General features: G+C 36.7%; 1 protein-coding gene across 2 annotated transcripts in view; it reads left to right on the plus strand.

The window, feature by feature from the left end:
* Positions 1-26,814, plus strand: part of LOC147610218 (transcription factor ORG3-like) — a 57,262-nt gene extending 30,448 nt beyond the window's left edge. Inside the window, exons 1-3 of one of the 2 annotated variants that reach the window (XM_086786307.1) lie at positions 25,592-25,995; positions 26,170-26,526; positions 26,669-26,814. In XM_086786307.1, the coding sequence (XP_086642433.1) occupies positions 25,795-25,995; positions 26,170-26,526; positions 26,669-26,740 (630 nt within the window). In that variant the 5' untranslated portion in view covers positions 25,592-25,794 and the 3' untranslated portion in view covers positions 26,741-26,814. Of the gene's footprint in view, positions 1-25,591; positions 25,996-26,169; positions 26,527-26,668 lie in introns of those variants that run through there. The other variant, XM_086786309.1, reaches the window with a different exon arrangement.
* Positions 26,815-27,075: the final 261 nt, after the last annotated feature.

Raw genomic sequence — 27,075 nt, forward strand, 5'->3', positions numbered from 1 at the left:
TGGATGTGGATGAATGAGATATGATGTGGATAGATGTGATGTGATGTAATGTGGATAGAATGTATGGGATGGGATGGTTATGAGAATGAATGTGATGGATATGAATGAATGTGATGTGATGGATGTAAATGGATGTGATGTAAATGAATGTGATGGACGTGAATAGATGTGATTTGATGTGAATCCGGATGTGAATGAATAAGATGTGATGTCATGTGAATCAGGATGTGAATGAATAAGATGTGATGACATGTGAATGAATAATATGGGATGTGAATGGATGAGATGTGATGTGATGTGATGTGAATTGAGATGTGGATGAATGAGATGTGATGTGAAATGGATGTGATGTAAATTGGGATAAATGTGAATGGATGATATGTGATGTGAATGAATATGATGTGATGAGATGTGGATATGGGTAGATGCGCGTGGATGAGATCTCATGAGGATAAATGAAGAAAGATGTGATGAGATGGAAAATGATGTGATGAGAATGGGAATACATATGAAATGAATGTGGTTTAAGTAATGTGGATTGATATGAAACAATGTGGAAAGTCGAGAGTTCGTTATAGAAACTGTATTTATGACATGTTTTTAAATGACTGTTTTATGTCAAGAATGCTGGGGAAGCATTTTGACCGTCTTGTGAATGAGGGCGTGGAGACCTAACTGATAAAGTTGCAACAGCTGACGGCGGAGGACGTCTGGAGTAGCAAGGTCGACCGAGGTCTTGACCAGCCTCGGTCCGATTTAAATGGTGAGCTTCTGGTACAGTGGATGAGGGACCAAGGAAGCGCCCTATGAGTTAAGCACTAGGTGACCTGCAAAGGATCCTAGAGGGTGCTGACCATACGGTGCTCGGGCTCTGGGTCGCCAAAGATACCCACACGTGCATCAAGGAAGATATTGGAATAAGGAGTACGAGTTGTTTTTTGAAACCGGGCATAGATTGTTTTTGCACTGTTACCCTGCTTCTCCCAAGAGCCAAAGACTGTGAATTTACTCATAATTCATTAGTTTTTGACCTTCCCTCTTCTAAAGATTGGTGGCCACTCTTGTTTCAAACAAGAGTAGATCCCTCAAACTATCAAGCCAAAGGAAAGCTCTCAAATGCTCCTTGTAAGTTGGAGATCCTTCTCTTTTCTATTTCATTTTATGGTTTTTACGATTTTTGTCTTCTCTAAAATGATTATGATGTTATGCCTCATTGAAAAAAGGTATTCTCCTCTCTTCTTTAGTAAATCCAACCATTGTTTATCCTAGATGAATGATTAATTGATAAAATCAAGTTTTTCATAATGTTTCGCTTTGATAAGTAGAAAATGTTTACATTAGAATGATTTAAATACTCTTGGTGAACTTCCAATTAATTTTAGAGAATTAAAAATTGAAAAATGGTCACCCATACAAAGGAGGTTATGGCAAAATTTTCTAAAATTGAGTAAAATAGGTTTTTTTTTCTCAAAAAGAGTAATTCCCATCGTATAAGTATTCTTAAAGTGTTGATTTTCATCCTAGGTATAAGAAAATACATACTAAAAATATTTTATTAAAAAAGTGTTACTTTCTTTAGAATTCAGTCCTATGCATAGAAGGAAGTATATTGAAATTGTTATTCTGATTATAAAAGTGTGATTTTCATCATAAATGATTTTATGCATAAATTAGATGCATAAAAGAAATTCTTTTATATTAAAAGAGTGATTTTCGTCATAAATGATCTGTATGCATAAAAGATATTTTTTATATTAAAAGTGTGATTTTCATCATAAATGATTTTATGCATAAATTAGATACATAAAAGAAATTTTTTTATATTAAAAGAGTGATTTTCATATTAAAAGAGTGATTTTCATCATAAATGATTGTATGCATAAATTAGATGCATAAAAGAAATTCTTATATATTAAAAGAGTTATTTTCCATCATAAATGATTTGTATGCATAAAAGATATTTTTTTATATTAAAAGTGTGATTTTCATCATAAATGATTTTTATGCATGAATAGATGCATAAAAGAAATTCTTTTATATTAAAAGAATGATTTTCCTCATAAATGATTTGTATGCATAAAAGATATTTTCTTATATTAAAAGTGTGATTTTCATCATAAATGGATTTTATGCATAAATTAGATGCATAAGAGAAATTCTTTTATTCTAAAAGTGCAATTCCTACTAAATTGGATTTATGCATCGAAAGATGCATAAAGAATTTATTTTAACCCAAAAGTGTTATTCTCATTAAAATGGAATTTATGCATAGTAAAATGCATAAAAGATTTATTTTTATTTTGAAAGTGTTATTCTCATTAAAATGGAATTTATGCATAGTAAAATGCATAAAAGGTTTATTTTTAATTGGAAAGTGTTGTTTTCCTTAAAATTCATAAAAGGATTTTTATAAAAGTGTTATTCCTACTAAAGTTATCTTTATGCCTAATTAGATGCGTAAAGAATCTTTATATCAATAAACTAGAATTCTCCTACATTCTATAGATATATGTGATAAGATGTGATAGGAATCAGATAGATGTAAATGGATGTGGATGTATGGGTGTAGATGTGGAATGTGGATATGGATGTGGATGTGGATGTATGAATGTAGATGTGGATGTGGATGTATGAATGTGAATGTGGAATGTGAAAATGGATGTATGGATGTGAATGGATGTATGAATGTGAATGTGGAATGTGAAAATGGATGTATGGATGTATGGATGTGAATGTGGATGTGGATGTGGATGTATGAATGTAGATGTGGATGTGGATGTATGAATGTGAATGTGGATATGGATGTATGAATGTGGAATGTGGATATGGATGTAGGGATGTGAATGTGGATGTGGATGTGGATGTATGAATGTAGATGCAGATGTGGATGTATGTATGTGGATGTGGATGTGAAAATGGATGTATAGACGTAGATATGGATGTATGGATGTGGATGTGGATGTGGATGTGGATGTATGAATGAGGATGTGAAAATGGAGGTATGAATGTGGATGTGGATGTGGATGTATGAATGTGGAATGTGGATATGGATTTATGAATGTGGAATGTGGATATGGATGTATGGATGTGAATGTGGATGTGGGTATGGATGTGGATGTATAGATGTAAATATGGATGTATGAATGTGGATGTGAAAATGGATGTATGCATGTGGATGTGGATGTGGAAATGGATGTATGGATGTGGATGTGGATATGGATGTATGAATGTGGATGTGGATGTATGGATATGGATATGGATGTGTATGTATGAATGCGGATGTGGAATTGAATGTATGATGTGGATGTGTATGTAGAATAATGAATGCGAATGTGTATGTGAAATGATGTGTTGTCGTCGATATGAGTGAATGGATGAGATGTGATGACATGTGAATTGGGATGTGAATATATGATATATGAGTGAATGGATGAGATGTGATGACATGTGAATTGGGATGTGAATATATGATATATGATGTGAATGAATCTGAGGTGATGAGATGGAAAATGATGTGATTGGATGAGAATGAGTACACATATGAATGGAATGTGGAATAAGCAATGCGGACTGATGAGGGATAATGTGGAAAGACGAGAGTTCAATATAGAAACTGTATTTGTGACCTGTTTGTAAATGACTGTTTTATGTCAAGAATGTAAGGAAGCATTTTGACCGTCTTGTGATTGAGGTCGTGGTAGAGACCTAACTGATAAAGTTGCAACTGCTGTGACGGAGAGTCAATGGAGGACGTCTCGCGCGTAGCAAGGTCAGCCGAGGTCTTGACCAGCCTCGGTTCGATTTAAATGGTGAGTTTCCGATACAGTGGATGAGGGACCAAGGAAGCAGCCTATGTATGAATGTGGATGTGGATGCAAGATGAGGACATCTCGCGTTTTTTAAGTGGGACAGAATGTAAGATTCCTCCCCAGCCTCTCAGGATGTCCAGTATCTTCCCCTGTAGTCAAATCCCTCTTCAGAAATATAAAAGATCTTGTTTCTGCTTGTTTTGGCCTAGAGAGAGAAAATGGTCTAGAGAGAGGTTATTCAGATTTTGAATATTTTTGGATAGAAAAATTTCTCATCATTTTAATATAAGTTCCCCAGAAACAGAAGTTCAAAAAGATTTCCAGAAGGTGCATTAGAAATCAAGTATAATCTGCTCAAGAGGCCTTATCCTAGAGGTCGAGATTTTTGAAAAATTTTAAATTAAGATTCCTATGGGCCAATAGGATCAATCCATGTGTGGGAAGGAGATAAATCCAATTTGTAATAAAAAATAACAAAAAATGAGTAAATGCCCACATAAGATAAAGAGTTGACTATGTACAAGGTTTATTAGTAAAAAACTATGAGTATTATTAAAAAAATGAGATATTTTGGGTATAATGATTCCATTTTGACACATGTGTAAGAAAAGGGAATCCCTTCAAGGAGGCGCCTACTTCACATGCTTGAATGAGTTTTAAACTAAAAAATAATGTGATATTTTTATCTCTCCTCTCTCTTGGATTAAACCGAATAAAAAAGGAACCAAACTAGGTCCAAATCTAGTCCAAATTCAACCAAACTGAATCTGAAAAATTCTAGAAATGAGTTGATCTTGGTTAGAGCCTCCCTCTCCTATAAATAGAACCTGAGTCCTTTGTAAAAAAATAGGAGAATTATACTATGCCAGAATTATGCTGAAATAATGATAATTTTTATTATTCTCTAAAATTCTCTCCAAATTGAAGAAATTGGAGCTTCCCTCCTTCTTCAATCTCCATTGGTGGCTCCATCAACACACCAAACCAATTGATTGGTTGGAGGCCTCTACCGTGATCAAAGAATCAAGCAATTTGTAAGGTAAAGTGTGAATTTTGATCCTTTTCCATAATTTCTTAATGTTTCTCTCTTCTCAACCCCTCTCAATGTTTCTCTCTTCTGAACCCCTCTCAAGCTTGAGAAGCTTAATTGGAATGGCTTTTTAATGCTATTGAAGTTAATTGATGAATGGTAGTAAGGAAATACATAAATTCCCATTTATGCTTAACTTTAATGGTTTTTATGATTTTTGTCTTCTCTAAAATGATTATGATGTTATGCCTCATTGAAAAAAGGCATTCCTCTCTCTTCTTTAGTAAATCCAACCATTCTTTATCCTAGATGAATGATTAATGGATAGAATCAAGTTTTTTATAATGTTTTTCTTAAATAAGTAGAAATTGTTTACATTAGAATGATTTAAATACTCTTGGTGAACTTTTAATTAATTTTAAAGAGTAAAATTTGAAAAATGGTCAGCCATACAAAGGAGGTTATGGCAAATTTTTTCAAAAATATAGAAATAAGTATTATCTTTTATTATTCTAAAAGAGTAATCCTTATGGTTTCTATATTCTAAAGTGTCATTTTCATTATCTTTTATTATTCTAAAAGAGTAATCCTTATGGTTTCTATATTCTAAAGTGTCATTTTCATCGATAGAAGATGGATTTTGATTATTTGCATAAAAAAAATTTATTTTTATTATAAAAGTGTTACTTTTATCATTATTGATTTTTATGCAAAAAAGGATGCATAAAGGAAATTTATTTTTATTATAAAAGTGTTACTTTTATCATTATTGATTTTTATGCATAAGAGGATGCATAAAAGAAATTTATTTTTGTTATAAAAGTGTTACTTTTATCATTATTGATTTTTATGCATAAGAGGATGCATAAAAGAAATTTATTTTTATTTTATAAAAGTGTTACTTTTATCATTATTGATTTTTATGCATAAGAGGATGTATAAAAGAAATTTATTTTTATTATAAAAGTGTTACTTTTATCATTATTGATTTTTATGCATAAATGGATGCATAAAGTAAATTTATTTTTATTATAAAAGTGTTACTTTTATCATTATTGATTTTTATGCATAAGAGGATGCATAAAAGAAATTTATTTTTATTTTAAACGTGTTACTTTTATCATTATTGATTTTTATGGATAAAAGAAATTCTTTTATATTAAAAGAATGATTTTCATCATAAATGATTTGTATGCATAAAAGATATTTTCTTTTATATTAAAAAATTAACTTTCATCATAAATGATTTTTATGCATAAAAGATATTTTTTTTATATATTAAAAGTATGATTTTCAACATAAATAATTTGTATGCATAAAAGATATTTTTTTATATTAAAAGTGTGATTTTTATCATAAATGATTTTTTATGCATAAAAGATATTTTTATATTAAAAGAGTGATTTTCATTATAAATGATTTCTATGCATAAAAATATGCATAAAAGATAATTTTTTATATTAAAAGTGTGATTTTCATCATAAATGATTTTATACATAAATTAGATGCATAAAAGAAATTCTTTTACATTAAAAGAGTGATTTTCATCATAAATGATTTGTATGTATAAAATATATTTTCTAATATTAAAAGCGAGATTTTAATCATAAATGGATTTTATGCATATGCAATTCCTACTAAATGGGATTTATGCATGGAAAGATACATAAAGAATTTATTTTAACCCAAAAGTGTTATTCTCATCAATTTTGATTTTATGCATAGAAAGATGCATAAAGAATTTGATTTTTAATTCAAAAGCGTTATTTTCATCAATTTTGATTTTATGCATGAGAAGATGCATAAAAGATTGAATTTTAATTCAAAAGTGTCATTCTCATTTAAAATGAATTTATGCATAGGAAGATGCCTAAAAGATTGATTTTATCTCGAAAGTGTTATTCTCTTTAAAATGGAATTTATGCATAAATAGATGCGTAAAGAAATCTTATATCAAAAATAAGAATTCTCTTGTATTCTATAAATAGATATGAGGATGTGAAATGAATCAGATAGATGGAAATGAACGAAGAATGGATGGAGATGTATGTATGTGAAAGAATGGATGTAGATGTATGTATGTGAAAGAATGGATGTAGATGTATGTATGTGAAAGGAAAGATGTATGTGTATGTGATAAGTATGGATGTAGATGTGAATGTGGATGTGGATGTGGATGTGTGAATGTGGATGTGGATGTGAAAATGGATGTATGGATGTAGATGTGGATGTATGGATGTGGATGTGGATGTATGGATGTATGTATGTAGATGTGGATGTATGAATGAGGATGTGAAAATGGATGTATGAATGTGAATGTGGATGTGGATGTATAAATGTGGAATGTGGATATGGATTTATGAATGTGGAATGTGGATATGGATGTATGGATGTGAATGTGAATGTGGATGTGGGTATGGATGTGGATGTATAGATGTAGATATGGAATGTGGATGTGGATATACGAATGTGGATGTGGAAATGGATGTATGCATGTGGATGTGGATGTATGGATATGGATGTGGATACGAATGTATGAATGTGGATGTGGATGTATGGATGTGGATATGGATGTGTATGTATGAATGCGGATGTGGAATTGGATGTATGTTGTGGATGAACCAATGTGGATGTGTATGTAGAATAATGAATGCGAATGTGTATGTGAAATGATGTGTCGTCGATATGAGTGAATGGATGAGATGTGATGACATGTGAATTGGGATGTGAATATATGATATGTGATGTGAATGAATCTGAGGTGATGAGATGGAAAATGATTTGATTGGATGAGAATGAGTACACATATGAATGGAATGTGGAATAAGTAATGTGGACTGATGAGGGATAATGTGGAAAGACGAGAGTTCAATATAGAAATTGTATTTGTGACCTGTTTGTAAATGATTGTTTTATGTCAAGAATGCTGGGGAAGCATTTTGACCGTCTTGTGATTAAGGTCGTGGAGACCTAATTGATAAAGTTGCAACTGCTGAGACAGAGAGTCAATGGAGGACGTCTCGCGTAGCAAGGTCGGCCGAGATTTTGACCTCGATTTAAATGGTGAGCTTCCGGTACGATGGATGAGGGACCAAGGAAGTGGCCTATGAGTGAAGCGCTAGATTACTTGCGAAGGATCCTAGAGGGTGTTGACCATACGGTGCTCGGGATCTGGGTCACCGAAGATACCCACACGTGCATCGTGGAAGATATTGGAACAAGGAGTAAGAGTTGTTTTCTAAAACCGAGTATGGATTTGGTTGATTGACCTTGCTCGTCCTCAACTGATGAGTCCATAGCTCTCTTATATGGATCTGTTGGTTGATCTTGCTGATCTTCAACGAAGATTCCATCTTGATTTTTATAAGTGATTATCTGTCGGGTACTATGAGCTAGGAACTATCGAAAAGGCCCCTGAGTGAACAGGTGGTGAGCGTTCTAGTTGCCAATGATACCATAGATACTCTGATGAAAGGAATGACTGGAAATTAAGATTCAACCGAATACTTGGAAGTTTATGATCAGTAACACTATGATTTCATTAAATGACTGAATTAAATACATTTGAATCTAAGAAAAAGGCAGTTTCATATTGGGTGTGTAAGTGGTGTGACTGGAGTTAAATTTGCTTGAAAATCTGGCTAGGGGGCCTAGGAACTCTTTTCCTTGGTACCCAGGACAAAAACTAACCAAATTTCTAATTGGATCCCATCACTACAGTGGTTGAGCGGTTGGCTAACCCATGGGACTGGATGGGGTTAGGTTGGACTGATAGATCCATAAAATGAGACTCAATTTCTATTGTAGTACGCTAGATGAAGTAAATCCCGGATAGTAATTGTTCCATAGAAAAAGGAATCAACGGCTGTGCCTCTCGATGGGGAAAAAAGCGTTGATCTCTATGATCCAAGTGCAAGTTTCTTCCTTGATCTGACCAAGTGACTTTAGGTTCGGTTGGATCAGTTTGGTCAGTAATGACCCTGACTACGTAAGAGTAAAATTTTATCCTGGAGGAATCGCCTGTGCTTTTCGAGCAAGGGAAGTTTTTCTAAGTTCGGTTTTAGAAGAACCGAGGAATTAGTCACCTGTTTGGATATCCGTGGGTGGACGAGGCCCCGAGTGTAGGACCCTGCCCCACGCAATCCCCGTATGGATCATGCACGCTAGTGAGACAGAAGGCTTCTTGCACTTTTTTAGCTTCCCTACCTGATAACTTGATTCTTGTATATGGCCATGGTTTTCTTGGTCTCCATGACCAAATAATTGGATCAGCCATTTCCCACACTCGTGGATCTGCCCTCAGGGGGTGCACTACTAGAAAACCGTAGGTATCACGTGCATTAAAGAGGTATTAAAAAAACCCCTTAACTAAAATTTCCTCCCCAATAAAATAACCCCTCTTTACTTATGAACTAACAGATTTTTTTCTAAAGTTTAATTAAAAAACCCCTCATGTTAATGTAATCCTATTAATTTTTCTCAATGTATCTAATTAAAAAACCCCTCTTGCTGAACTCACGTGGTACACTAACATCTTTTGAGATGAACCCCCTGAGGATATGCCTTGTTCTCCATCCAAAACTCCTTCCAACAATCAGTGCAGGCCTTTGCATCTATGATACCTTTCTTCCTTGCACAAGGTCGCAAGTAGTGTATCAAAAGATTCTTATAGTTTGGTGACATCATGTCCATATCAATCTCTAATTCAGCCATAGTAAGCCAAATGGGATAGATGTCTCTATTATCTGGGTGCAACAATATAAAGTCCCCTTGCTTAACATCATGCATTGGGTTGAATTCTTCCCTTGGTTTTTCTCGTTGAAGGCCGCAATAATGATCATTGTGCTCTTCGTAACCTAAGAATCTTTTAGTATCCATTTGAGCATCCACATCATCCAACTATTGGGAAGATTTTGGCCAAAAATTTGTATACAATCTATCCTTTGATGCTATAATTTGTTTCTCGAGCTCTTCGATTACATTATTGCAATAATCTATCATAGGCCTATAATATCTTGGCACACATGAACCATTTCTAAGATTTTGCAAAAATTTTATGTAAGATTTTATTCCTAGTATCACATCTTCATGCCCCTTTACATACTCTTCCATTGGCAATAGAGGTGTATTTCCTAGTGGTAAAGCGATTTTGAGTGGCCTATAAGTGCTTCTTTCCCATCATAATGGTAGCTATTACAATATCTCTTGAAGTTGGGGACTTCTGTAAGCAAGAAGGGCGTGTGAGAGGAAGTTGGGCTAGTCCTTAACATATCCATCAAATGTGGTAAAGTAAAGTCTAGCCAACTCTCAATTCCTCAAAAAATCTACTAAACATTGCATCTATGTCCTCATGTGTGTGCCCCACCGTTAAAAATCCCAATTGGACAACCTTGAAAACACCCATTGCAACAAGAAGAGACAAATATACAAACAAGTACCGATTTTTGTTTTCACTTGCACAGCTTTCTAGCAACTGTAGGAGCAAGTTCTCTAGAAACATATGGAATGAGGAAGCCCCACTGGCACCCTCATTTTCAAATGGTTGGTCCATTGGAACTAGGCATTGGTGTGGTTGGTGCTCTTGATACTATGGGCCCTGCATTGGAAGAAGAACAACTTGCGTGAGCTACTTCAAAAGGTGGTGTGGGATACCTAGTTGTGGGAGTGGCATGCACATCATCACCTGACACCTATTTAATATTAGGCACTTTACCATCACTGATATTGTGTTAGTCTTGTGTTACGGTCAGAGTTCCCTCCGCTTCTGGGTAAGAGGTAGTTGAGGTTGACATCTGTAAGAATGAGAAGAAGGTCAGTTTGATGCGACCGGTGAGAGCATATGTCTATGCCTCGTTGTTTTCTCTTCTTCTTCTTCTTCTTTTTCTTTTGAAGTGTGTGTAAGGTTATATTTGATGAGAAGTGTGTTAGTGGTGTGAGAAAATAGGGAGGTATGAATGTATAGGCAAGAAGGTGCACATCGTATGAGTGCAAGTTTATGTACCATGAGATGAGAGGGTACGAAACTCGTGAGACTATTTTCCGTGAAATAGGCTAGAGCCATGAAAGAGTCTTTCCGTGAGATGAGCTAAAACTGTGAGATGGCTTAACCCGTGAGATGGTTTAACCCGTGAAACAGTATTTCTGTGAAATAGGTTAAAGCTGTGAAACAGTCTTTCTGTGAGATGGGTTAAAACCGTGAAAGTGCAAGGTGTGAAACTCGTGAGACTATTTTCTGTGAAATAGGTTAAAGTCATGGAATAGTCCTTCCTTGAGTTGGACTAAAACCGTGAGATGGGCTAAAACTGTGAGATGGTTTTACCCGTGAAACAATCTTTCTGTGAGATAGGTTAAAGTCGTGAGATGGGCTAAAACCATGAAAGTGCAGGATGTGAAACCCATGAAATAGTTTTTTCGTGGAATAGGTCAAAGTCGTGAAACAAACTAAAACCGTGAAAGTGCAAGGCATAAAACATGTGAAATAGTTTTTCTGTGAAGTAGGTTAAATTCATGAAACAAGCTAAAACCATGAAAGTGTAGGGTGTGAAACCCATGCAACTATTTTCTATGAAATAGGTTAAAGTCATGAAACAGGCTAAAACTGTGAAAGTGCAAGGTGTAAACCCGTGAAACAGTTTGGAACCGTGAGACTGCAGGGTGTAAACCTGTGAAACAATTTGTGCATCTACCCTATTTGAGAGTTAATTGGCGAGTGTAGTTTTATGTCATGTTTAGGGGAAAGGAACAAAACATTTGTATGCAAATTTTGTGAAAATGTAGAACCGTGAGAGTGCAGAGTTACAAATGAGATTGCGGGATTTTTTGAAATGATGAGAATGTAGGTTTATGCAAACAAGGAAAGAAATCAAACACACTTATGCAATTAAATATTTCCTATACTTGTATGACTTTCCTATCATGCAATTTCAATTATGTTCAAGAAGAAAAGAACCAAAAAAACGAAAAGAAAATGTGAAGACAAGGCACAAGCTCCCACCTTAACTCGGATATATCGATTGTGTAGGCAGATGATCAGTCATAAATCGAAGGCGTGGAGATGCAAGCTTGGGGATTTCACACGATGCAGAATGCACAAAAAAAGGAAAGAATTTTGATTTTATGGCACGGTTTTCAGAGATTGGGCGGTTACCTTAATGGAGTATGCCACGTGGCCTCCCATGATTGGTCAAAGAAAAAGTGACCATTTCATGACGTGAACCATTGAGAACCAGTTCACGATGTGAACTATTTGGACTATTTCAAGTCGTGAACTATTTGGAACTAGTTCATGAGATGTGAACCATTTTGTATAGAGTGCGTGCAAGGTTGATATCCTACATTCCTTTCATGCTCAAACACTCAATAATGCAATCAAAAGTTGGTTGAATGAAGTGAATGATCATTTTTCATTTTAACCCATTTTGACCTTGTATCCATTTTTGAATAATGGATACCTTTGTACTTTCATTTGTTTATTGCCATGGGAACCAAGGGTACTTTGGCACTTCTAGGCATTTGTTGTTTTATTACAATCATTTTTACTCCGTGTGAGTGCTTGATCTTTACCTCCATCCAATTGAAGAGTACTAAATCTTGTTGATTGGGATTTGTATATGTGTTCATTTGTTGCACCTTTTTTTTTTCTCAGTGACATTGCCTAGCTCCTTTATTATGGTGTGTACAAGTGGCGGGTTTGCTATCTTTAGTTCATCTTGTTGAATTGGCTTCTTTCTCCAAACCAAAATTTATGCATTCCTAGCATTTGTTTTAGCCGGGATTTGTCTTTGGTTTCTCTTAATGTCCCTTTCTTTGTTTCTGAAGGTATTTTCAAAGATGGGCTTTGGGTGGGATTTGGGCACCCATAGTATTGTATTTCCCTAGTAATAGCCTTGTGCTGCTAGCAATTCCTTTTGAATCCATTGCTTACGAGTGCCTTGTGGAGTGCGGCTTCGTTTGGAATACTGTCGACTAACATTTGAAGGCCATCTCTGTCCCCCTCGGTAATTTGAACTTTTTTCCCTAATTCCTAAATCACTCCCTTTGCATCATTGTATAGTTGGTTTTTGAGTCAAGACTTTGTGGACATGAACTTACAGCAGATGCCTAACAAGAGTAGAACTATGTTGGATGATTTAAGGGATATTGAGTTATGGATACTAGAAACATATAAGCAAGTGGACATATTAGATGAGATCAACACAACACTTGATCAACTCGGATATGACAAAAAGCTATCCAAGTCTCCTTCTGGGAGAATTTGGAATAAATAGTTTCCACACGTGGCCTTGATAAAGAAAAGTGAGTTCTCCAAGTGCAACTTGTGTAGTTCACTCAAGGCTATAATGGTAGCCAAGCGAAGTCTACAAGAAAGAGGAAGGATCAGGAGGAAAGGAGCATTCACATGAATCAATAACAAAGTTGCAGAAGTTTGTACTACGGATGGCGTACATTTTCAGAAACACAACCAAACAAATATTTATGCATCATCCACAACAAGATGGATCAAAAGAAGATAGCCATTCCTAGACTATAGATGGTACCAAAGGATACAAATTGGACATGGCAACTATAGGTGGAATTGATTGGTATGATCACCCGTGCGAATGGGGAGGGTCATTATGGGCACTTTGCACTAAATGGTTTATGGTCATCTAACCCCAGTCTCATTGTTGGCTCCATTGCATTTTGTTTACATAACTTAAAGAGGATGGATAAGCACCCTCTTGGTGATCTAGAAAAAAATGGGCTTCCGAGAAGTAATGTTTCACTTCTTGGTGTTTTGAACTCAAGGGAAGCTTTAGACTACCACAATATCAATGATGGTAAAGTGCCTATTATTAAATAGGTGTCAGGTGATAATGTGCATGCCACTTCCACAACTAGGTATCCCACACCACCTTTTGAAGTAGCTCATGCAAGTTGTTCTTCTTCCAATGCAGGGCGCATAGTATCAAGATCACCAACCACACCAATGCTCATTCCAATGGACCAACCATTTGAAAATGAGGGTGCCAGTGGGGCTTCCTCATTCCGTAAGTTTCCAGAGAACTTGCTCCTACATTAGCTAGACAACTGTGCAAGTGAAAACAAAAATCGATAGTTGTTTGTATATTTGTCTCTTCTTATTGCAATGGGTGTTTTCAAGGTTGTCCAATTGGGATTTTTAACAGTGGGGCACACACATGAGGACATAGATGCAATGTTTAGTAGGTTTTCTGAGAAATTGAGAGTTGGCTAGACTTTACTTTACCACATTTGATGGATATGTTAAGGACTACCCCAACTTCCTCTCATGCGCCCTTCTTGCTTACAGAAGTCCCCAACTTCAAGAGATATTGTAATAGCTACCATTGTGATGGGAAAGAAGCACTTATAGGCCACTCAAAGACTTTGATTTTGGTTCCTCATGAAGAAGGACACACCGATAATGCAATATAAAGTGCATATGGTGATAGACTATAGTTGATTGGAGACCTAGTCGGGGAGGTATCCCACTATGGAAGAAAGACAATGAAGGCAAACTGATGCTACCACTAGGAAATACACCTCTATTGCCAATGGAAGAGTATGTAAAGGGGCATGAAGATGTGATACTAGGAATAAAATCTTACATAAAATTTTGGCAAAATCTTAGAAATGGTTCATGTGTGCCAAGATATTATAGGCCTATGATAGATTATTGGAATAATGTGATCCAAGAGCTTAAGAAACAAATAGCATCAGAGGATAGATTGTATACAATTTTTGGCCAAAATCTTCCCAATAGCTGGATGATGTGGATGCTCAAATGGATACTAAAAGATTCTTAGGTTACAAAGAGCACAATGATCATTATTGTGGCCCTCAACCAGAAAAACCAAGGGAAGAATTCAACCCAATGCATGATGTTAAGCAAGGGGACTTTATATTGTTGCACCTAGATAATAGAGACATCTATCCCATTTGGCTTGCTATGGCTAAATCGGAGATTGATATGGATAGGATGTCACCAAACTATAAGAAGCTTTTGATACACTACTTGCGACCTTGTGCAAGGAAGAATGGTATCATAGATGCAAAGGCCTACACTGATTGTTGTGGAAGGGGTTTTGGATGGAGAACAAGGCAGATCCTCAGGCGGTTCATCTCAAAAGATGTTAATGTACCACGTGAGTTCAGCAAGAGGGTTTTTTAATTAGATACATTGAGAAAAATTAATAGGATTACATTAACAGGAGGGGTTTTTTAATTCCACTTTAGAAAAAAATCCGTTAGTTCATAAGTAAAGAGGGGTTGTTTTATTGGGGGGGAAATTATAGTGAAGGGGTTTTTTTAATACCTCTTCAATGCATGTGTATATACCTACGGTTTTCTAGTAGTGCACCCCCTGAGTGTGGGAAATGGCTGATCCAATTATTTGGTCATGGAGACCAAGAAAACCAGGGCCATATACAAGAATCAAGCTACTAGGTAGGGAAGCTAAAAAAGCGCAAGAAGGCTTCTGTCTCGCTAGCGTGCATGATCCATACGGGGACGACCTTGATGGTGCCCCCATTAAGCAGTAGTAGAATTGTGACTCAATTTTGTGGTGCTATAGTTATGCTTTTTGTATCTTTTTTTGCACTTAATACGAACCATCATTTGTGCCTATGATGTTCTTTTTGACTTGAAAGTGTTGATATTTGGCTATTTTATATTTTTCAATGCTGAATCTAATTGATGAAGGTCTATGCACGAGACAAACACCACTTCCTCGTTATGATGTTTTTTAACACCACCTTCCTACATGATCTATCAATAAACTTACAAATATGGATCTCTATGCCTATGTATGTTTCCCCACATTAAGTGGGAATTTGCCAAATTATATGAAACCTCTCAATTTTAAAATTCCCAAAATGCAAGATTTTTCTCATATTATCTAATATGGTGCTAACATCTACTTCTGCAAGAATTACCAAAAGGAGAAGCTCAAGTAGAATATCAAGAACAAGAAGATATCAAAACTGTTAAGGCTCGTCCGTGGAGGGGAATCTTGGCTCTCTCTCCTCTCCTCGCCCAAGAAGGGTAGTCTTGAGGTAATCACTCTCTCTCACCTCTCACGCTCACTAATTAGATAACCACAAGCTTACTAATTAGCTAATCACAAGAGGCTCTTAAACACAAGTAATAGAGTAAAGTAGGGAGATTCCTCAATTATGATAGAAATTTAATATATATATAAGGTAATAGTGCTTACACTCACTCAAAGTGTGTCCACTCAAGATGCCCAATGCAATATGCAAATCTTGGCTCATAATTTGGCCTTCTACAATATGAAAATACACTTCTCATAGTACCTTATTCATTCTTTATCCTTGGGAACCTCTTGCCTCTTGGCAACATGTCACGTATGGCCATAGACAGGTTTTAGGGCACCATCGAATTAAGCGGTCAAACTTCGTGCAAATGAGTATAATGCATGTTTGTGGTTTCCGAGTGGTGTCTAAAATCATGTTAACCAAGGTGAATAACATACCCCTCTTCCTATTGTAGATTCCGTCCTCGGTGTCTGTTGGTGAAGATAAGTTGATGCCATATGGAGGAAATTGCATGTAGACCAGCCTTCATTAGATCTACAAGACAAGAAGACCACCAACAGTGAAATGTTATTGAAGTAGACACATAAACATGAACATTAACATAGCAATTATAATTGCACATGCACATATCGCACAAATACAACTCGTCTTTATCTATTAAGTTTGCTACTACTAAAATGAATCATTATTGCTTGGGCTAGGTTATGGAATAGGACCAATCTATCAAAACATAAACATGAATTAAGAGCATGCCTACAAATGTTATGACCTTAGTCTCTATATTATTTTCTAGTTAAACCAACCCAATCATATCTATTCTATATGTGAAGTTGTTATGTGGCAGGGAAATGTTTTATTGTCAATACTATTTTTCTTCTTTTTTCTTTTTTTTGTTTGTTTTTCTTTGGCTCTTCTAACCCTTTTATCATTGTTTAGACACGAGGTCCCACCCCATGAGGACCTAGGCTTCAGCCCCAAGGCATCGTCTCACGGGTGTCCAAAGGGCCTACCAAGCATTTTGCATGGCGATGGTTATCTTCTTGGTCTTTTGTTTTTCGGTTTCTATTTTTTGTTTTTTGTTTTTTGTTTTTTTTTTAAGTTTGTAATATCGTAAGAATATTAAAGTAAACTATAACCCTCCCACTTACAACCCACCTATAAAGCTAGAATATAAACTAGAGTGGTTGTACTAGAAGTGAGAAGTCAGCATACTCCTTCGGCATATCCTAATTGTGTCTAAGCCCGATAGGACATTACTATTCAAGTAAAGAATCCTAGCATATAATAATAAACTAGAGTGGTTGTACTAGAAGTAAGTTAAAGAGAAGTCAGCATACTCCTTCGGCATATCCTAATTGTGTCTAAGCCTGATAGGACATTACTATTCAAGTAAAGCATCCTAGCATATAATAATAAACTAGAAAACTATAGGAAATTTAGACCAATTTATTGTTGTTGCTAACTAATTTACACACTCGTCAACAAATAATTAAGAAAGAAATAGCACAAAGTGAGTGTAAGTAGCAAAAGACTGTGTTGTTCTTTACAATCATTTATTTTCTAAAACTTTTAGTGATAAAACTTGGTGAACTCTACACATAAAACTTGGTGAACTCTACACACAAAACCAAAATGTTAGATAAATTATGGAAATTAAAACTACTTAAAGTTTCTTAGCCAAGATCTCGTCATCGAATAGCCATAGCTAGTAAGCATGTGGTGATAATATGTCACAAGCAATGATTTTATATTCACGTGATCACAATTTTTTTTTGTTAATAACATGTGTTAACATGTTATTAACATGTTAACATGTTAACATGTTCCCAAAAAAGCCGGTGGGAGGTTCCCTGGTAACCGGCTAAAATCCCGTCGGGATTTTTGCAATACCCGACGGTCCCATCGAGAATTTTAAAATCCCAGCGGGCCCGCCGGGGTCTCATTTAGCCCGGCGGGCTACATTTTTGTATATATACGGGCCTAGGGGGCCTTTGGGAATTCATTGTTGACAGTATACACAGGTAATGACAGTTGTGGGTGTGTGTGTGTGTGGATGTGTGTGGGTGTGTGTGTGTTCGTGTGGACAGCCGCCCATGGTCGCAATGCGCGGCAGGATGTGGGTGGTCCGCCACACGAGGGGTGTGTGTGTGTAAGGCCATTCTTCGGAATGGTGCTTATCGTGGAGCACATAGTCGGTAACGCGGCTGGTTTGTGTCCTATGGTAAGTATGGCACGCCGTAGCGGTACTAGTCGGTAACGCGGCAAGCCTAGTATCATTATGCAATGTCACCTTCCCTTCCCTTCCCTTTGTCAAATGCGGGCATATGGTCGGTAACGTGGCCAGTGTATGTCCGTATCCTATTCATATTCCCATAGATTCGGGCGGCCTTTTGTCGTTAACGTGGCAAGTTGGTGTTGTCCACTAGTGCATATTGTTTTTTGCATATTGTGACATCTGATCGTTAACATGATCAGAAAAATGTCGTAAATTTGCTTGATGCGGCTTGTATTGTTTTTATTGTGTGTGATCCATGCGATACTTGGTTGGTAACGCGGCATGAGTATTTCATGGATCAAAGTTTACATCATATTGTCTTTAAGTTTAATTTCATGATGTTGTGACTCGTAAAATGAATATATATCTCTCTCTCTCTTCCTCCCCCCCTCTCTCTCTCTCTCATGATACACTTCACAACTCTCTCTCTCTCTCTCTCTCTCTCTCTCTCTCTCTCTCTCTCGATACACTTCACAACTCTCTCTCTCTCTCTCTCATGATACACTTCACAACTCTCTCTCTCTCTCTCTCTCTGTCCTCACGATAGGTGTGTAGATGAGTTCTTTTTTTTCTCCTAAAATATACATAATCCCTAATAAATTACCTTTTCTCTCTCTATTTTCTTAAAATATAAAACAATACTAAACATTATTTTCCTCTCTTTAGGAACTCACAAAACTATTGAAAATGTCATCTAATGTTTCCTCTCTCTCTATCTGTCTCACGACTCTCTCTCTCTTCCTCCCCCCCTCTCTCTATAGTCTCCGCTGGAAGCTTTAACATAACTGACAATGCGAGGTCGAAAAATATCTAACACTCTCTGTCTCTTCCTCCCCCCCTCTCTCTCTAGTCTCCGCTGGAAGCTTTAACATAACTGACAATGCGAGGTCGAAAAATATCTAACACTCTCTGTCTCTTGAGCATGAATCTCATAAGCTTGCAGTGTCGACGATTGAGGCAAACCATTTGGTATCATCACTTTTATACCAATATTTTAATACAAGATTTAAACTATGAGTATTACAGCTTACCGGAAAAACATGTGGATAGTGCCGCTTTAGGATTTTGGATGCATTCGTGCAATTCTTTGCATTGTCCATGACGATTTGGACTACATTTTTGGCACCCACTTCCTCTATCTCACAGAGCCAATGACTTGAGCAATGTAAGTCCCAGTTTTGATTGAACCAGCATAATCCACGGCACGGATGAAAGTCTCACCTCTAGGTGAAATAACCATTATATTAATTAATGGTTTTCTTTGTACATTGGACCATCCATCACTTACTATACTACATCCAGAAAGCTCTATATTTCTAAGAATTATTCTTTGTACATGTTCTTTTACTTGCACATAACATTTCTCTAATAGATCATTTCGCATAGCATGGTACGTAGGCGGTGAAAACCCTGGTCCAAACTCACCAATTTTCTTCCATGCTCTCTTCCAATGCTCACTGGCCACCATCATCATAGCACTCCCAGAAAAGTAAATCGCTTCAGTAAGGGCGAGTTGTGCATCATCGAGCTGACCTTGACGTAGGCTTTCTTGCAATGAAGTTTGACGCATGGGTATATTTCCTACGTCAAAGTTCCGCTTGCAGGAAGATGCACTAGGTAGATTACTTTCTGGTTGCACATTGATGTTCGGAGTACAAGCAGGCGATGTAGCTGGAGTTTGATGATTAGAACAACAGTGTTCTTGTTGCCTTGATACATTAACGGTAGTAGTGTAATGTTTTCTTGCATCTTTCTTTTGAATTTCTTCTTTTATGCGTTTGGCCACTGTAGGTGCAGAGGGGTGGGTACATGACTTTTTCTTCGCTCCGCCTAAAAAGTGTTCTCTTAGTCGAGGTGCCCCACCTGATTTTACTGCATGGCATAGCTTACACTCCCAATCTATAATCGATCACCGACGTTAATTGCATATTGCCACTCTATCCCAGGTGCCTTTTTTTTCCTACTATTTGGAATTTGGACTCTATTGGAGGTGTCACTGGATCCAACATTGTCCTCCATCTCAAATAACCTATTCAGGCAAGCATATAACAATGAATACACAAATGAAAAAACAACAAAGTCACTCACGTATTACAAAACATACATCAGCAGCAGCAGACAAACTACTTCAAAACTATCCTGACAAACACAAAAGATCATCACATAACACAAAACTACTTCGAAACTATCTTGCAAGGTCTAACTACAAAAACAATGAGGTTTGCAATCATAACTATGGATGAAACTCTCCATATATGAATGCTAACATTGGAAATAACAACTATGGTAATGCCCGCAATTAGAGTTTGTATGAAGGTCACGGCCGAATTCGGGCAATGGGCAGAATCAGCATGTCAATTCTAAATCCTAGTGAGCTAGATATTGCGGTCAAAGCAGATGCAGTTGATATGCACGTCGTCCACTTTGATGCTTATGAGAACATACCAGTGGAGGTGAAAGGAGAAAATGTGCCAACACTATTAAGCTCTGTAGGACCAAGATTTGACATGCTCATTCTGTCTACCTTCTCAAAGATTGCACCCACAGTTCTACTGTCTAGACCAATTTGACGTCTCTACAGCTTCATCGGGCGTGATCTTTCATACACTCTGATTTCGGACATTACCATAGCTATTGTTATTTCCAATGTCAGCATTCATATATGGAGAATTTTATCCACAGTTCTAATATGTAGGGTAATTTGTACAATCAGTTTTTACAATGAGAAAGGATTTCATTAACTTGTTCACAAACTCAAAAGATCATCATATACGTAGTTTATTGTTTTAACTTTAGAAAATAAAGATATCCATGACGATTCATGCTAAATGCAAAGGATGACTGAAAGTTTTTAAACCATGAATTATTTTATTTGGATACTTACATAACCATAAATATTAATCCTTGCTAAACCTTTAGCATCACGACAAGACGAATGCATGAATGTGTGTTCTAAGATTAAGATACATATAATTGATAGCATGCATACAATGCACATTGCACCCCCAATGAAGGATGATCATCATATACGTAGTTTATTGTTTTAACTTTAGAAAATAAAGATATCCATGATGATTCATGCTAAATGAAAAGGATGACTGAAAGTTTTTAAACAATGAATTATTTTATTTGGATACTTATATAACCATAAGTGTTAATCCTTGCTAAACCTTTAGCATCACGACAAGACGAATGCATGAATGTGTGTTCTAAGATTAAGATACATATAATTGATAGCATGTATACAATGCACATTGCACCCCCAATGAAGGATGATCATCATATACGTAGTTTATTGTTTTAACTTTAGAAAATAAAGATATCCATGACGATTCATACTAAATACAAAGGATGACTGAAAGTTTTTAGACCATGAATTATTTTATTTGGATACTTACATAGCCATAAATATTAATCCTTGCTAAACCTTTAGCATCACGACAAGACGAATGCATGAATGTGTGTTCTAAGATTAAGATACATATATTTGATAGCATGCATACAATGCACATTGCACCCCCAATGAAGGATGATCATCATACACGTAGTTTATTGTTTTAACTTTAGAAAATAAAGATATCCATGATGATTCATGCTAAATGCAAAGGATGACTGAAAGTTTTTAGACCATGAATTATTTTATTTGGATACTTACATAGCCATAAATATTAATCCTTGCTAAACCTTTAGCATCACGACAAGACGAATGCATAAATGTGTGTTCTAAGATTAAGATACATATAATTGATAGCATGCATACAATGCACATTGCACCCCCAATGAAGGATGCCTTTTGTACCCAATTAAGGATACTTTACACAATCAAAGATCTATGCTTGCCCAATACTCTAGTATAGGACAATAGACCTCCTATAACATTCACAAAGAAAATCAAAGATCTATTCTTGCCCAATACTCTAGTATAGGACAATAGACCCTTGTCTACTCTAAACTATATCAAGTATCAAGAACCAATACAAGCCCCTAAGTAGTACTCTTGGCTCCATCAAACCATTCATAAAGCAGAATGAGGTAGATTACCTACGTAGCTCAAATGCAAAGCTGAATGACTCCAACCTTGTCCCTAAATCTTCGCAAGTATTAGCTACGAACCACACCCTGCCCCCAATTCAAAGAACTAAGGACGAGTGGCTCAATAGCCTTAGGAGTGCCTACAAGGAAAGACGACAGCCTGTAAGATAAGGACGTTCTTCCTCCCAAGAGGACACTTCTAGCAACTCGAGAGCTCTACAAGTACTTTGAGGAGAGATATCACGCCCCCAAAACAAGGACTATCTCCCCAAAAGTTGCATGATGGGTGTCGGGCAATGTTTATAAACATGACAGAACCCCGTCGGGTTTCTTTTGTTTCCCGACGGGCCTGCCGGGAAACAAAAAAACCCGGTGGGGTTACGGGACTAGTAGGTTTTGGCAGGTCATTGCTCAGGTCATGTGAATACACAATGTGATCACAAGTTTTAATATGTTAATAACAGGTTTTGTTAACGTGATCACGAAATTGTGAAGACGTTAATGAAATCCCTTGTCACAAGCGTCATTTTCCTCGTGATTGAGTGGTTCTAAGAGATTTAGTCCCGTGGTGGTCACGTGGCAATGGTGTAAGTGCCTCTTAACTATGGAAAGGCATGGATATGACTAGTAAATGACTAAGGCAACTTTGTCCATGGAAGGTATCTTTGAAATCTATAAACTATCTCACAAAAGGAACAAACAAATGGTAAAATTATGTCATATAATGATGGTGTGAGTGTATAACACCTTTCTCCTTTGCCATTTCTCTATAAGTTCTTCTTGTTGAGTTTGTACTTGATAGGGCCCTCTAAGACAGGTAGGACACGCTAATGTCATCATGTCTTGGTGGGGTTTCTCCTACCATAGATTCAAGTAGTCTTGTCCCATAGCATCGAAAACATGTGCAGCAATGCCAACATAAATGGGATGCTACAGATAGCATGCGAAGTTTACAAGTAGGGCATGGTGCAATGGGATGGAATTGCAAACAAAACAAGTTAACAAATGCACTCTCGTAGCATCTCTCTCCCAATGTCGCGTATAAATAACATGAGTGGGTCTGAAAAGGTGGGATACTTAACTCCCCTTGTTGATAGTACCATTCCATGTAGTTTGCATTCAACAAAGGGTACGCTCATGTCAATCCAAATGAAGTCCATGACCTGCATTCAAGTTACCCTTTCAATGCTTATTAACAATTCTTTTGGTTGTTATGTTGATGCACGCATTACATATTTATATTCTTTTTTAATGCTTTTTAATTATTATATATTATTAATGCTTTTTAATTATTATATATTTTTCTTTTTTGTGTTCTTTTTTTGCTTTTAATAAATTTCTTAGGCAAGCACTCTATTACATCAGCTGTCTCCTTATCATAGTGAGAGAAAGAAGCAAAGAAGCATGAGATATGGTGAAATTGAATTCCTTCTTATTAGAAAAAGGGGAAAAATGGAAGAGGAGAGAAATATAAAAAGGGGGGGGGGAGTGGAAAGTTGAGCATTAAAACATGGATATGAAAATGGAAGAGGGGAGAAATGTAAAAGGGGGAAACTCGAAAGTAGAAAGTTGAGCATTAAAACATGGATATGAAATGAAATTCGTAATTCAAACTCCCATGTGACTTTTTGTGAGAACCTCGGGGGGTTCACCTAAAAATATGTAAGTATAACACATGAGTTCAAATGAAGGGGTTTTTTACTTTAATATTTTAAGGTAGATTTACATAAATATATTTACAAAAGGGATTTTTAAAATGCATTTGGAAAAAAAAACCCATAAATCTATAAAGAAAAAAGGGGTCATTGTATTCATAAAAAATTCACAGGTAAGGGGTGTTTTTAATACCCCTTGAACACATGTTATACATAGGGTTTCTTAGTAGTGCACCCCTTGAGGTGAGAACCACAAGGTACATCTAACATCTCTCTATTTTTTAAATGTGGGGCTCGAATATTATATTCCACTTGCTTGATCTTGAGAGGTTTGAGACCAAATCTTCCAAATAGATCTATGCTACATGGACATGGAATCCCAACATTCTCGTTGGCTAGCCCATTGTTTTTCTTAATAATTAGTTAGATGGGCCTTTTTAAAGTCCAAACGATTCCTAATGCCAAGCATGCCTCTGAGCGCATTTGGTTGGCATGTCTATTTGCATGTACCAGTGCTCCATGATAGCAAGACTTGAGAATTGTTGGCTTGATGGCAAACCTCTTTGTACATAAATACGTTTTTTGGAATGAAGAGATGTAAAATTTTCATGTTTGCAAAATTAATTTTTAATTATAAGTAATAATGTGCAAATAAAAATGGAGAGTGGCCTGAAACTTACCTTTCAATCAGGAACGACAAGCCATTCAGGTTGCATTCTGGCATAAAGTCCATGATCGAGTAAGGGCTGCAACCTATTATCTCACCTATAAGGAGTATTATTTTGGTCAACCCTACCAGCCCGTCTACATGTGGCAACATCTGTGGGATAAAGATGAAGATAAATTTCTTGTGGAGATAGATATGGATTGATATCAGAAAAAACGTCATTCATTCTAGCCACACATCGGAGGCCAAAAAATAAAAAAGAAAGGATGCTTTCTATTGCTTTATAGAAGAAGATGCATGCCCATGAAGTTTTGGATCAAGGTTAATGCATGGCAATGGATTTGTAAACTTTTTCCTACATTGACTAGCACATCACTTACCACTTCCAAGTACCACCCAATATGTGTGTAAAGGAAATTAACAAAAAAGAGGATTCGAGGCCCGATGTATCCTATTCTTACCAACGAACTACATAAGCTCTTTAGGCTGCCCTTATCTTTTAACACTTTATATCTTTAGCACTTACCACCACCCAGTAGGTCACCTATCCTATTCTTTCTTTTTTTTGTAATGCGAGATTTTTATTTGTACCAAGCAGTGTCCTTTTTACGGATGAGAGCTAAGCTGGAAGTAAGACTCGATCACGAGGCCTTACGCCCCAAACACATACACGCTTCACCAATTGCTCTACCGCAATGCTAGTAACCTATCCTATTCTTACCAACGTACTACATTAGCTCTTTCGGCTATCCTTATCTTTTAACACTTTAAATCTCAAAGAAGCCATATTATTTGAAATATGATTTATGTAGTGATGTGCGTTTTTTTTTCCAATTGTTTTTTAAAAAAAAAAAGAAATGTTCTTACTGTACGCGAGCTCTAAAAGAAACGCTTTTTTTGTTTACATTGTTTTTTTGGAAAAAGACGAAGTAGCGGTGGACTACTTAAATTCTCCCGAGAGGCAAGGAGCAGGTGTTGCATTATTTTGGAGTGGCTACACAGATGGAGAGGTTTTATATACAATTGGGCGGGCACGCACTCTATTACATCCGCTGCCATGGCCGCGGGGCGGGCGGGCTGCTTATCATAGCTCCCTGCATGATCAGGCGCTCACAGCTCGAAGTGAGCTTGATCTGCACAGTTGGTCTGATACGACCCTCTTAGTTATGAAACTGATCATCCAGCTTGGCCTTCTAATCCATTGACTCCTCCCCTTCCTGCGTAAATCTCAGCAGTATCGCACCTCCTGCAGCAGCAGACCTAAACTCAATGAAGCACGGATCCTACGTCGAAGACGAGCAGCTTGCGTTCGCTCGACGCGCTTGCATGTCGCCTCTCCTCCCTGACGCTCCCAGATCACGTCGCAAATCTTCATCATCCGTGGTGGCTTCGGAATGCTCGCGACAGAAACGAATAACTCGCCTCTTCCATAGCTTGCGTGCTTTGCTTCCCGCAAGCGAAGCACCATCCGTGAGTATATTTTTGCCATCGTCATACACATCATATAAGGTGTTTTCCTACTAAAGCTCAAACTCTGAATCTCTATAGTGTAAATTGTGCAACACTTAGCCCCGATTTAGCAAAGCATCTTGCCTTTGTTAACTTTGTGAGTTCAACTTTTCTTTCTTTCTCATCATCTCTCAGTCTGCCGATCGATGCTTACTTATCGAATGCACTTGCGCATACATTGGCTCTCTTGAGAAACAACTCCATCTTTTACAACGAAAAGCATGCAGCTTAAGAGCAATCAAGTCCATTCAGACTCAAGCAATGAAGAGGCGAACTAGTAATTTTTGGAATCATGATCCAAACCGTGAAGAACCCCATATCGAGCTTACACTTGCCAAAGATAACATCATCAACATCATCATTGGTTGCCATGAGACAATGCAAGGCTCTTTCTCCAACATATTGCACATTCTAGAGCACATGGGACTCAAAGTATTAGATGCTAACCGGTCACAACACCAAGGGACAACACTATATGCTATTCTAGCTAAGGTGCGAGTACAAAATTCTTTACATGAAAGTAAAACTAAATGATTGAGTTGACAATGGCTCTTAGAGTGGATCTTAGACTTATTTTCAAACCATGATTGTAGTGCATCTATCTTAATCATCTTATAAAATGCAATGATGACAGGTACAACATGCCGACTTTCCTATTGAAGAGTTAAGATCAAAGCTTTACCTTCAAGCAATCTCAAACCTCTAAGTTTTCTCAAATTATGATCGAGATTCTCTTTATAGTAATAATATTGCCATGACTCTTCAAACAATGAAAAAAAAAGAAGCTCGTTGTTTGTTGGCAATGAGTATGTCCTACCAGTTCTTTCTGTTTATTATTAACATCAGATTCTTAGTGTAAGACTTGATTAGAGAAGTAGGAATTTACATTGGTCTTATAGTACCAAAATCTGAATCTACTTAAAAAGCGAGCCAGCAATGATTGTTTGAAAAGTCAATTACGAATCCAAGATGGAGTTCTGATTTAGTCTATGAGAGAACTTGATTAGCTCTTCTTTGCATGCTCATTGACTAATTGAAAGG

Source organism: Cibotium barometz, chromosome 49 (genome assembly GCF_041138505.1).
Source record: "Cibotium barometz isolate CiBa-2024 chromosome 49, ASM4113850v1, whole genome shotgun sequence".
Classification (NCBI taxonomy): Eukaryota; Viridiplantae; Streptophyta; class Polypodiopsida; order Cyatheales; family Cibotiaceae; genus Cibotium; species Cibotium barometz.